This window comes from Pteropus vampyrus, unplaced genomic scaffold (assembly GCF_000151845.1).
Source record: "Pteropus vampyrus isolate Shadow unplaced genomic scaffold, Pvam_2.0 Scaffold24, whole genome shotgun sequence".
Lineage (NCBI taxonomy): Eukaryota > Metazoa > Chordata > Mammalia > Chiroptera > Pteropodidae > Pteropus > Pteropus vampyrus.
This window is the reverse complement of record NW_011888805.1, coordinates 10,191,198-10,205,455: the sequence shown is the minus strand read 5'-3', so window position 1 is coordinate 10,205,455 and position 14,258 is coordinate 10,191,198. Positions and strand designations below refer to the sequence as shown.

Sequence of the window (14,258 nt, the reverse complement as noted above, 5' to 3'; positions counted from 1 at the left end):
TTTTAGTTGGGAGTTTTGTAGCTAAAAGCGTCCTTGATGGTTGAGAGCATCATATCATTAAAATCTAGAGTTCGAGATAAACATATTCCCTTCATAAATTTCCTGGGTCTTCTCTGAATGGCCATTAGCACTTAGCATTCCACTGGGTCCCTGCTGCCTGCTACCTTTGCCTGAGAAGCTACCAGATAGGCCAAAAGTGCTTAAACTTCAAACCTAAAAGAAGGGAATTCTAAATAACAAATATTTAAAATATCTTGCAAATAACCTCTGATCCTCAATCTAAGTTTTTCTTTCATGTGCATATGCAGATTTTCTTCAAGCACTAAATTTACACAGTAACCATTTGCTGAACAAAGGGAGAACTGTTAAAAGATTAGAATTTCAATTAATTTTGCCTGAATATAGAGTAACCCTCTAAGAGTCCCTGAACTCCTGGGAATTGGTTTAATAATCTTAAGTTTTGAAAGTTGCAATATAAGGTATATACTAGCTCATATAACTCTTCATTACACATTTAGAATGAAAATACCCAGCGAGGGAATGAGTAAAGAAATAAATATGGTAGATGAAAAGCAACACTCTGTTATTCTACTTTTAGAAAAATTTTTTTAAATTTTCTATGACAAAAACAATCCATTTCCTGTTTAAATAAGATGTGTTAAAGCTGTTGCTTACCTATAATTTACAATTCTTACAGTTGCTTTAAACTAACATAATAATGACAAAGTGATCTTATTTTCATTACTTGTCCTCATTCCAATTTATCACTTCTGTTTTTAAAAATAAAGAAAATGGCAGTGGTAATGAATAAATTATGGATAGAACTAGGGTTTGCAGAGAAATTGACAAATTCAAAACGGAAACTAATTGATTTAAGATGGCTTAAATTTTGAACAGGGAGAATTTTTAGCACTAAAGGTAATAGGGCATGAGGACAATGCAAATGTAGAAATTCTTCTTGATCAAAAAATGGTAATAAAGGACAACTCACAGAAAATCTGTAATCCTTCTTAATGTACTCATTTATAGCCTAATATATTTATTTCTTAGCATAATATAAAAATTGTCTCTACAGTTGTCGGAAAACAGAGAATCAATACAAGGCTAATTTTATTGAATTAAGAACCTCCAGAAAAAAAGTAATGACTACAAGCTAGAAATAGTACTCATTTACCAAAAATCTATGGCTTACTTTCTGTTCTTTTTCTGTCTTCCAAATACTTCTGGCTCTTCACTCATTTTCCAGGACTTGCTAATTGCTAATTCCTTTAGCCCCATTTTGTTTCCAAGTGTCCTTGGATAACCTTGCTCTTTCCAATTAAGCCTTCGAAAACTCTCCTTTCCCACATAATTATATTCATCTCTCCTAACCTTTTAATTTTTGTAGTTTTAACTGAGTGACTATTCCATTTCTGCTTGAGAACATGTATGCATGTACTTTAAAATAATGTAAATAAAACACTATGTACTTTAAAACGAAGTTAACAACATGTAAATAGATAGTTTTATTAGTTACTAATTTTGTCTCTGGACAATTCTACTTGAACTCATGCCATCATGCCAGCTGTAGATCAGATGTTCCAATGATCTCTTCCTTGGATTTGATTAATTTGCTAGCACAGACTACAGAACTCAGGAAAACATTTTATTTACTAGATTATCAGATTATTATGAAAGGATATATCAAGAACATCCAGATCAAAGAGATGTATAGGGCAAGGTATGTGAGAGGGGCTTGGAGCTTCCACGCCCTCTCCACGAGCACCACTCTGCCAGCATCTCCACGTGTTCACCAACCTGGAAGCTCTCTGAACCCCATCCTTATGGGTTTTTACAGAGGCTTCATTACACAGGCATGATCAATCAGATCACTGGCCATTCATGAGTGATTCAACCTCCAGCCCCTCTTCCCTCTCCGAAGTCAGAGGGTGGAACTGAAAGTTCCAATCCTCGAATTACAGGGTTGGTTCCCCAACAACCAGGCCCCCGTCCCAGGTGTGTCCAAAAGTCACCTTGTTAACATAGCAAAGACAACTTTTGGTCTTCAGCTCTGAGGAAATTCCAAATGTTTTAGGAGCTCTGTGCCAGAAATGGGGACTAAGATCAAATATATATTTCTTACTATAAATCACAATATCACAGTTCCCTAATATAGCATGAACGACCTCCCAAATGACTGTTGCCATATCATCTAGTAAGCTAAAAAGGGTTAAATTCTGGGGCTCCAATTTTAGGGTTTAGTCCGTGTGTACTGCTGTGATTTTATTATTGTTATTGTTACTGTTGTTAAACATATTGGGCATTTATTTATGCCAGGATCCGGTGTAATACACTCAACCTACATTATTTTATTTAATGTTCAAACAACCCCTTGAAGTTGATATTATTATTATCCCATTCTTCAGCTTGGAGAATTCATGTTGCCCAAGGGCGGTGATAGGATTTGAACCCAGATCTGTTGACTCAAAGCCCATATTTTAAAAAACTGCGACCCTATACCCCCAAGTAGACTTCCTGATTCCCTTTTCTGCTTAATTTTCCCCTTTTCACCATTGTATGTTTCCCTGCACAAAAGGTAATAAGCATCATGAGAGAAGGAATTTTGCTTATTTCGTACATCTCTCTTTTTCTTAGCTTAATAATGCCTGGTTGTGCCTGCCACAAAGTGCTCAATAAATATTTGTTGAGTGTATGGATATTTAAGAAAAATTATAGGTATTTGGAAAACAATTATAAAGAAACCCCACAAACCTACCCTGACACAAGACTTCTCATATTTCTGTGGTTTATCCTATGGACTAGAATCAGGTCTTGAAAACTTTATAATTTTTAAAAATAGTAGGATGATTTGTACATACATTAAAAGTGATAAAATATAGAAATGAAAATGGTTATCCAAACCACTATTATGAGTAGAAATGGGAGTGTTTAAGAACTTTTTGAAAACCAATGGTAGCATAGCCCACATCATTTTGTGCTCACCACAGGGAGTCGGTGGCTAATCTGAGATTTAGTAGCTACTTTGGTCAGCAGTCCCCAACCTTTTTGGCACCAGGGACCAGTGCCCCTATGAGAATCTAATGCCTGATGATCTGAGGTGGAGCCGAGGCAGTGATGCTAGCACTGGGGAGCAGCTGCAAATATAGATGAAGCTTCGCTCACTTGCCTGCCACTCACCTCCTGTTGTGCAGCCCAGTTCCTAACAGGCCATAAACTGGTATCAGTCCATAGCCTGGAGGTTGGGGACCCCTGACTTAGGTACCCAAACTGCTGAGATGTAATGGTAACTACAATGAAACCAGTACAGGACTATAAATAGTGTTATTCTGACAGGCTTCCTAGAATTAAGACCTGCATTTTTTTAATCATATATTTTAAAATATATGATTCTTTAGATCATAATTTAATTTATAGCATGAATTTACAAAACAAAGAACTATTCCAATTTTCAGTGCACTTTGAATGGTTATGTCATCTATAATAAAAATCCAAATAGTTGTTATATTTAATTAAATGAATGACATCTATAACCAAAATTTAACAAATTTTATATTACCGAATGTATTTATGCCGAGATAAATACACAGTCAAGCTATTTCTTCTTAACTAATGTAGATATTTACTGGAATATATAAATGCTGGAAGGGTATAAAGTTCTTCACTATTAATGCTCTTGTCTTAATAATTGCACAATTTACCGTGTCATCAGGAAGCACATGCCAAATAGATATTGTCTTTTCCTCAACTTCATTGTTGATAGATAAATATGAAGGCTGATAGATTTTGGTTGGCTCTAATATTAAGACCTTGAAAACATAAAACAAAGAAACCAATGTTAGTGACTCAAGATTTAAACCATTTAGAGCTGATATAATGACACAACACTGACTATCAAATGGGGCTCTGAGTCCAATGCTGGAGTAAAACCGTTTAAAATTCTGACTACTTCCATTTCTATGAGTCCTTTGAGCATAGCATTGTATTATACCATTATCATAAGTTCCAACAATATATCACTTTTGCTAATGAAACTGGAAATCAATTTTTGAAGTCCATATATTGGTTTGGCTATTCCCAAGGAATCTATTGACAGTACTTTTTAAAAAGCTTTTATTTTATCATACAATACACACTCTATTTCTATAAATATAAATGTGTCAAAGAAAGGCAGAAAAGTGGTAAAACAAATAATTCTGTACAAAGGAAAAGATTCCATATATAGAATATCATATACTTTAGGTTTTCTGCTGCCACACTTTATCATAAAGATGTAGTAGCGTGGTTTTCATACCCATGTAATTGGAATGAGAAATGATTTTGGTTAGTACCGAAAAAGTTTTATATATAAACCAAAGAAATTGACATAGCTGTATGAAATAATAAAAATGTTGTTATCTTGCCTTCAAGATAGAACTAGTATTTTCAATAATAATGTATTTAGCCTTGTGAGAGAAAAAGAGATAAATAAAACTTGCTTCTGTTTTGGAGATGTATGAGGAGTATATGATAAGTTAGTTGAGAATATCCATCAAAGGACTACATGATGTATTATATTATTGCTAATATCTCATTTTAGGAAGTTATATAAATTACATCAAGTGAATAAAATATAATTTTAGAAGCAAAATTATAACATTAAAATACCACACACACTCTGATTTCAAAGGTGCTGTAACTACTATCTATTTTGTACAGATGTTTAAAGGCATCTGCCTAGCTCAAATCTCCTATGTAGACTTAACTAAGAATGTTTATCTAGCAGAGAAACTGAAAGAGTTTCTACTCCACTGTTTAAAACTCAAGGTAATTGTCTTTTAGATCTAATCTTCTCTCAAGTAAGTTTACCAAATAAAAGTGGAGGACAATCCCTTCAGAAGGCTCCATCAAGTAATTACAGATTCATAATGCATTATAACCTAAAGTTCAGCCTGAACGAGAATCTGTGTTAGAAACTGACTCAGCCACACAGTGAAATCCAATGTGTTTATTTTATGATAAACTTCTCATAACAATAAATTTATTTAAGTTAAAGTACAGAGAACTAGAGAAAGGGGATTAGAAAAACAAAATCTTCTTTACTCTTGAGTATAAAAACTTTTGGTCAGGCTCTAGCTATGAAAATAAGATAGAATATATCAGAAACAAACACAAAGTAAGAGCTCAAAGTAAGAATTCAAATATTCTGATTTAGGAACATTCCTGAATCAGAGGTGAATCAAGGTCTAAATTCCAATCAATAGAGAGTTAAGTGGTACTGGTTAATAATGAAAATAAATTTTCAATCTAACCTTTGCAGAAAAAGTGCTCTCAAATCTATGTAACCCAGAGCTTGTGAAATTCAAATGAATAATAGGAAATAAAAGGCGGGTTTCCAAAAACAGCATCCAAGTCACTGCACTGACAAATGAGAATATACTTTGTTCCCTAATTACAAGGCACACTGTTTAACATTAGAAAAGTACAGCATCAGGTTTTCTCTTTTCTTCCTAAATTATGTGTTTGTTGTGTCTCAGATATTGCCAATAGATACAACCTGAACAACGTGTTCCTATCTTGAGATAGGGAATAAAAACTGGTTGCAATTGTTGTCTAACATTTGTTGAGCCCTTTGGTCTACCCTTGAAATGATAGAATATGAGGAATTAATAGCGTTTATTTTGGAGGTCACAGAAAAGCTGAGAAAAGATAAGGAAAAGGAGTCAATGTGACAAAACCAGCAAGATTCAACTCAGTTGAGACGATACACACATTATTGCTTTTAGTTTCTCGTCTTTAATATTAACACTATAATCAACTGCTAACTTCATGTATATGAAGCGAAAGGAACACAGCAAAGCCTATAACCTATAAAGAGTAGACATTAACTAGAGTTAACGACACTCCACTTCCTCTTGACTGACATTAGGTGATGAGTTGATGGTTTCCTAACCTTTCAGTGTAGAAAAGAAAGAAAATATACAAAGAGAAGTGAGAAAAAAGAATAAATCAAACTGAACCTAAATAATAATAAATGAGAGAATCACTCAAATCATTTCCCAAAGAAACTTTCATTTGCTTTCTTTTGCCCAGGTTTACGGTTATTTCTTGGAGGAATGAGAAAGGATACAGTAGTAAGATAAATAGAGACAATCAAATTAAATATTTTCTAATGTAAGTCATCCTGGTTTTAGCCAGATCCACTTCAAAAGAAGGATAACGTTATCACCCCAGTCAAGACTCACTTGTAGCCTTCATAAGTGTAAGTAACAGAAGATGCTACTCCAAGGACATGATGAGTTACAGTGACTGATCTAGTCACAGTTACTAGAAGCTTGTCTTTCTCTATGCAGTGGAACATGATTTCAGGGAGTGGGCCTGGTGGGAAAGTAAATGAGTAATGCAAGATAGAGGAGACTATAATCAACATCTTAAAAGGCATCAGCTAGTTGGCTCAGTAGACTATTGCTTTTGGAGAACAAAGTCACAAATAGCCAGTCCCTTTAAATTTTCAAGGGTAGCTAAAAATCTAGATTTTTATGTAAATTCTCCTTATTTTTTCATTAGATTCTTTTATAAACTGTATTTTCAGTTAAAATACTCTACTTTTTCATCCATTTTGTCTATCTTTCTATCTTTTCTTCTTCTTTATCATAGTGATTATAGTTATTTGAAGTCCTTACCTGGTAACTCCAATATGTGAATCACTTCTGGGTCTGTTTCTATTGGCTGTTTTAGCTCTTCATTATCAGCCAATTTTTCCTCTTTCTTAGTATGTCTAGTAATCTTTGATTACATGTGAATGACACATTGCAGAGGCTCTGGATTATATCTTCCCAGGGATTCCCAACCCTTCCCCAGCTAGCAGTTAAATTACCAATGCATCATCTTGATCCTATCAAAGCTTAGTTTAATTCTGGCTTTGTTAGGGCAGTTCTGTTTTGGTTTTATCCTTACTCCTAGGGCATGAGCTTTCTATGTCTCAACTAAGTGCCTGGGTGTTCACCAAGGTCTCATCACTCTAGCTGTCCTCTATTTCCAACATCTTATCCCCCCATTGTTTATGCTCTGGAATATCTGCTTAGTTCTCAGCCTTCCAAAAGCTGTTCTTTGCCACTTCTGGTCTTGATCTCCTAAAAGCAAGGGAACTCGGTAAGGTTTATTTAAGCCACACAGGTCTCATCCGAAACCCAACTTTAGTCAAATACTGGAACTGATAGTTGTGTTTATTTACAACATGCTTACCCCTTTTCACATTATCTGGGAGTTGTCCTAGGAGTCAAGGGAAATACCCAGGCAGAATCCGGGGTTTCACTCTTCAAAGTTCCTCCTTCTTCAACACCATGCCCCTCATATTCCAGCTGCCTTAGAAGCCCCAAACACTGATCCCTGCCTGCTCTGCCCAGTGAGAATGCCCTATTGGGGCGTCATCTCCTCGGGCTGCAGCCAGAAAAATGACCTTGGAAAAACTAGTGGGTAAAAGTGGGACTCGACTCAAGTACCTCCCCTCCAAGTATTGTGGCCCTGTGATAACAGCTGTTTCATGCTTGCAAACAGTTGTTTTATATATTTTGTCTAGATTTTATAGTTATTTATAGCATGCCAATACCATTGACTCCATCATGGCCAAGACTGAATGTCCAACTCTCTTTATTTTTAAAGAGACAAATTCTTTTTTAAAAAAATCACTGAGTGGTCTTTTAAACATATGAACTTAATCATATGCACAACCTCACACATAATAAGAGATACACTAATTAAAGCTACCATGATATATAATTTTTTCATATTTTTTCACCTATAAGTTTGCAAAAGTACAAGTCTAATACAGTTTTTTGGAGAAATTTTAGGAAAGCAGTCAGCCTCCTATGTTGACAGAGGGAACATCAAGTGATACAGTCCCTGTGGAGGGGGGCAACATGGCAATGTGATCAATTCTACTTCTGGGAATTTATCCTATAAATATATCTGCACATGTGCAAAATGGCATAGGTACAATGGTGTCTCGTCTTAATTTACATTGTTTTGATTACCCAGTGAGATTAATTACCTCTTCACATGATTTCCACATTTTTCTTTTGCTTTTGCTTATCAATTTGTAGAAACTGGGTTCTTTTTTTTTTTTTTTGCATATTACACAAATTGATTATTTTGCAACATTAGTATTAAATATTCTCTTCTTGTCTAGCATTTGATATGTTTATGGTGCTTTTTACAGAACAAAAATCTGAATTTTTAATGAAGTCAAATTGGTCAATATTTGCCTTTAGGGCTTATAGATTCCTTTCTTGGTTAAGAAAACCTCTCTAATCTGGAGTATATACCTATATTCTCCTTACCTCTCTCTTCATATTATCTGGTTTCATTTTTTTACATTCATATTATGTCAGACTAATTCACATTAAACTAATTTAAATTAGCTCAGAATAGCTAAGATGAGTGGTTTCCTTTCACTGCTAATTTCCTAGTTGATCAAGTCAACAGTCAATTAAATACTTCAGTTCTGTGCTACTTTCACCACCACATTTACTAACATCAGCACATCAGCTTAAGGCAAGCTGCCAGCTCACTATAAGATAAGTATTTTCCTGGCTGCACATTATCTAGGCTATAAAATAAAGTGAAGGGTTTTAGTTTGAAAGGCTTTTCAACCAAAGATCCTGCTGTGTTTAAAGCTTCATCTGGAATCAAGAGTAAAGAAAGCCTATTAATACCAATAATCGATTGAACTAAATCAGATGATCCTATCAACAAGATTTAGAAAACAAGATTTTGTAAAAAGAACTGAGAGTAGTTACCACCCCTGAGGATAGAAGATTGAGGCTAAGAGCTCAGAGAGATTTATAGCATCACTTTTATGTGGGATAAGATCTCTGCACACAGTGAGTGGCCAATAATTCTTGTTTTGGTCGCTAATGTTATATCGCTTGAGATAGCATTCTGAGAACTATCAGGATCAAGATGGCACCAGCTGAGAAGATGAGCAATATATTTTTTAAAGTGTGTGTACATGTGTGTCTATTATACATTTAAATATATATGTATGTATATATATATAAAGTTTCATAGAAACCAGCTAAAATGAGTTGCAGACCAGAACCTACGAGTCATTTCCAATGATCTAAAGCACTGCAAAAAGTGATTATAGATATGACATCTAACTCTGACTCACGTGGGTAATGAGTGGTGGAGATGGAAAAACAACACAGGTGAGCCGGACACCTATCACCAAATTAATGGCGATGATATTGATGACAATGTCAACAAAACTGTAGTGTAAATTAAAGGCACCCATCTGTCTGGTCTGAAGAGATGTCTTGACTTACTGAGCTAACTAAGAGACAGTATTTTCTTGAGAAAGCGTACTTTACGACTTATGAAAAGAAACCACCAAGTTCGATGGCAAAACATAAAAACCATCAAGTTCGATGGCAAAACATAAAAACATATAATTTCTCTGGTTTTGATAAATTGTTTTAAAAAGCAAGCTAAAGCAAACCAATATGCAGAAAATAAATGTATTAACCATATGACCATTGTTTTAGGGCATGAAAATCGACACACTAGTATTGTTGACAATCACAGTGCAAAACATTCCTTAAATAAATGAAACAAAATAGAACTATACTTTAAAGAGTACTCACTGGAAACCTAACTACAGTAACATCTGTCTTTGTGGCCTCGACCAGAAAATCCATCCAGAAGTCCACAAGTTCCTGTTTGGCCACAGGTTGTTCTGTAGTCTGTTTCACAAAATGCTTATATATCAAAATTGTCTCTACAATAGACTTGAGGTACCTAAAAATTAGGAGATATAAAACACATAACAGGCAAATTTAAAACCACCTGCTCCCATATATCCCAGTCTTATTCTGTAATGTAATTTAAACATGGTATTAATAATTCTGCATTCAGATTCACCAAACATTATTTCTTACATGCCATGTATCTTCACATGTTATTTCATTCAAATCTCACAAAAATTCAATAAAGTAGGCTGTTTCATGCCCATTTTAAGGATGAGGAAATTGAGGCGCAAGTGCCTTGGACTGGGTGATACATCTACTTAAAACAAGACTTTTAAAATAATGCCTATATGCTATTCAAGGAAGTGGTTAATGCATTTGAAATATGTTTCCTTGAGAAAGCTTTTCTAAACAGACCCTTCATTAGAAACTATTATTTTACCTAAGTAACTCAGCTTACATATTATACAATATACTTAAATCTGACAAGACATCTAGTGCCTTGAAGAAAGAAGGAAAAAAAACGAAGAGTAAGATAATCATATGAGATAAGGGGCATGCAAGCATATTCTAAAACTATAAACATGAGTCTACGGCCATGCCACCCTGAACAAGCCCAATCTCGTCTGATCTTGGAAGCTAAGCAGGGTCAGGCCTGGTTAGTACTTGGATAGGAGACCACCTAGGAAAACCAGGTGCTGTAGGCGTAAAAATTAAAAAATAAGGGATGCATTCATTAGTCCATCTATTTCATGTTATTTACTGAATGCCTACTGTGGACACATTACTGACAGTACAGCCCTGTTCTCAAGGTGTACACAGTGATAAGGAGTCAGAAATGTAAAAGGTATTATAGCACTACGTAATAAATGCCAATGGAACTGTAACTAAACAGAGATATGACTAACAGAAGTCATACTGCCAATATCAATAAAGATATGACTAAAGAACAAAGAAACACAAAAGGAGAAAATTTCACGAGATGAAATAATAACATGTGTATGCATCAACATCCATGAACTTCTAGCTGGATGTGGGGAAGGGTTTTAGGTTGGGGTCTGATTTATGAGTGTTCCCCAAGTGGGGAAGGGCGCTGGACGAGGCCTTCTCGGTGTGTGTGGAGACATAAATGCATGAAGCCAAAATATGGCACGTTCGGTCTGATAGCGGTGTAAACCCAGGGGTGTGACCAGAGTTGAAAATGGAATGACTAAGGGTAAACTCTGTTTGTCAAGCCAAGGAGATAAACTTTATTCTTTAGGCTATGAAGTGCCATTAAGCTATAGTGATTCAAAGATTTCCGAGGAGGGGAAGGGTCAGATAGGCATTGTAGGAAAATCACAATGGGAGTGATGTTGGGGAGGATTTGCTGAAAAGGAGAACATCCTTTAGGAAGCCATGAGGCTCTACCATTGTGATCATCTTTTCAAATGGTCTGTCTGAGGAAAACGAATCACTGGCTGGGGCTCTGAGCTGCTCTAAGCCTTTTTTGGTATCATTATTAACCTTCGGTCATAACATGCGAGGCATAGTAAACTTAGCATTGTTTTAGAAAATAGTCTTAAAAGCAGATGGAATTTTTTCCCCTCCAATTACACATACATAATGAGACTTGGGTGTGTGCCAAGAACAATTTGAAATTAGAAAAACATACATATATAGAAAACACTCAAATGTGTCAGTAAACCCCAAGTAGAAAGAATGGAAATTCCAAAACTGAGATTAGATCATAAAGGAAACAAAGGGCATGTGTTTGGAGCAGAGGCCTGGGAGGCTGAGATGGAAACCTGTAAACCTGATTTGATTTGTAGGGTTAAAATCTGAGGCCCCTGTATGATTCATGTGGGTAACACTGACCAACCTGGGTGAGTTGGTCAATGTGACAGAAAGGCTAAGCCAACAGCCAGCAGACAACACCTATGTCCAAAGTCATAACCTATATTCAGCACATTTTATTTATGAACATCATTTTTTCCTCTAGATTCTGCATTTTATTCTATATGCAAATAAAATAATCTGTTTTAGTTCAAGTTAGTTCAAAGAATATAACAATTTGGAAAGAAGTGATACGAGCTCTTTATTTCAAAATAATTGTATAAACACATTATTATTACCATGCTGGTGTCTTCAGCTTAAAAAGCTTTTCAGATGCTTGAATGACTCTCAAGTGGTCATTGGCCAGAACACTGGCCCCCAGAAAAAAACCAACTTCCCAGTAGCTCTGGAGTTTTTCCAAGTTTCCCTTTTTACCAAGAAGGCTACTAAGCTTCACCCCTAGAAGACGGACAGGAAATACAATGTCACAAACGCACAGCGTCTAGGCAGAGTCAACTTTCTATTAAAAAATAGAATTAAGCTTTCATTCTTCCTTTCAGATTAAAATAGCTTTGTTAAGCTTCTGATTATAAAAGAGGTTTAAATTCATTGTAAAATAATGTCAGAATAATCATAAAGGTATACAGAAGAAAAGTGAAATTTACCCTTTAACTTAAAAACTTGAGGATAACTGCCGCTGTCACTTTGATGTATATCATTCCAGAATGTTTATGTCAGTACATGCATAAATTAAAAACTTCTTGTATAACCTCCTTCTTTCCCTTATTATATCATGAATTCTTTACTTATTTGGAAGGGACATTCCAAGTCCCATACGCTGACATTCTATCAGTCAGTTGAAGTATAAATGTGTACAACATATATATTTTGCAAGAGTAAAATGGTGCATTAATAATTTTATATGCAAAAACAGTTCTTTACTTATAAAGTCAAAAAATAAGGAAACTGACAGATAACATTATCTTTATTACTACTGATTTGTATCAAGACTTGAAATCAGGTAATATAAATCCTCCAACTTTGTTCTTTTCAACATTATTTCGGTTCTAGATTCTTTGCATTTCATTAAAATTTTCATCTCTACTCTGCCTTTTATTATTTTTGCATTTGTAATTTTTTTTTCCTTAAAAACAATATGGATTGTTTACTGCCACTAACATCCATAACTGTCAGGAAATTTATCTGAAACTTGGGAGTAGGGTAAAAAGGTAGGACATGTCACATCAGTATGATATGGGGGTATAAGGTCACTCAAGGACTGTCTAGGGAAAGTATAGCTAGTTCATCTCCCTGTTTGCTATTTATTAAAGATATCAGACTTAGAGAAGTTTACTTGTTAGCTTGTACATTTTTGTTCAATAGGGACACAAATAATTTCTGTCTAGTGAAACAGATAATCCCTAAGATTTATGACCTGTTGGGCATAAACTAGTGTTTTGTTTTTGTTTTTGTTTTTTTTTTAAATCAAACTCAGAAGTCTTATCCCAACATTTGTTTGTTAAATTATCTACAAATACCTTACTTCTTAAGCGTTCTTTGAACTAGACATATCCTCTTACTGGTTTCCACATCCATTGAATTAATTAAAATCTCTGACACACGTACATTTTAGAGTTCCTAAGTTCTGCATGTACATTTTTTTAAAATTATACTTTAACAAAACAAAATAACCTTTAAAAAATTTTATGCTACTTTTCATTATATAATTCCACTTAAGCCATATTTCAGAAAGAAGTCCATTCTTCACATTTTGTGATAAATTAAAAAAATAACTTTGTCACCTTATAATTTGATGAGATGAAAAACTTACACATGTGTATGCAATAGTACCTTGACCTTCTATCTGGACATAATGAAAAATATAATGAATACAAAGGAAAGAAAAAAGTACGTGGGAAAAAAATGAGATGTAAAAACATGTCTCTACCAACCTCAGTTAAAAATGAGCCTCCCTTCACTGTCTATTACATGAACAATGAACCCAGGACTGATCTGGCAGCAAATCATGTTAAACATTTGAGCAGAGACTATGAAATGTTTAATAATAAAATTATAATAATAGCATTTAAATAAAATTTCAGATTTATTCTTGCATCAGAAGTTCATTCTGTGATAGTGATATTTATCTTTGGCCTTGGCATAAATGTCACATGGTCATGGCATCAAGCCATTCAGCATTTGAACAAATGCATTTATTTTTATGGCAAATAGTATTTCAGCATATTGATGTGTCATGATTTAACTACCCAAATGCAGTTTGTCTTTTCTTACTAGAAACATTCTTGTACACACAGCTTTGTGCACTTATTCAATTATTTCTTTATTATAAAGTCTTAAACCTGGATTTGTTGGGTGCAGAAGATGTGCTCATTTTAAGTTTTGATACATTTTGCCAAACTGTCCTTAGAAATGCTGCACCAATTTATGTTCTCACTAGTGGCACCTGACAATATCTCTTGCCCACATCCTTCCCAATTATGGGTGCTATCGTGTCCTTTCATCTTTACCAATCTGATGGAGAGAAAAAAACATTGCCTTTTTTCAACCACTGAGATTAAGTGTCTTTTCATGTTTGTATTTCTTTTGTGAGTTAGCTTTTATGTTCTTTCTACATGATTTATGAAACCTGTTTCTACATGAAGGTATTAATCTTTTAAGTATGGAGTCAAGAATACAGCTTTAATTTTTTATATTTAGGAG

General features: G+C 34.7%; 1 protein-coding gene and 1 pseudogene across 1 annotated transcript in view; one reads left to right on the top strand and one right to left on the bottom strand.

Annotated features, from left to right (window-relative positions):
• MAP3K5 (mitogen-activated protein kinase kinase kinase 5) overlaps positions 1-14,258 on the bottom strand; it is a 168,962-nt gene that overhangs the window by 61,392 nt on the left and 93,312 nt on the right. The window contains exons 9-11 of the mRNA XM_011356168.2: positions 11,837-11,996; positions 9,621-9,774; positions 3,699-3,806 (exon numbers count right to left, since the gene is read on the bottom strand). Coding sequence (XP_011354470.1) covers positions 3,699-3,806; positions 9,621-9,774; positions 11,837-11,996 — 422 coding nt within the window. The remainder of the gene's footprint in view (positions 1-3,698; positions 3,807-9,620; positions 9,775-11,836; positions 11,997-14,258) is intronic.
• LOC111737210 lies at positions 10,311-10,429 on the top strand (annotated as a pseudogene).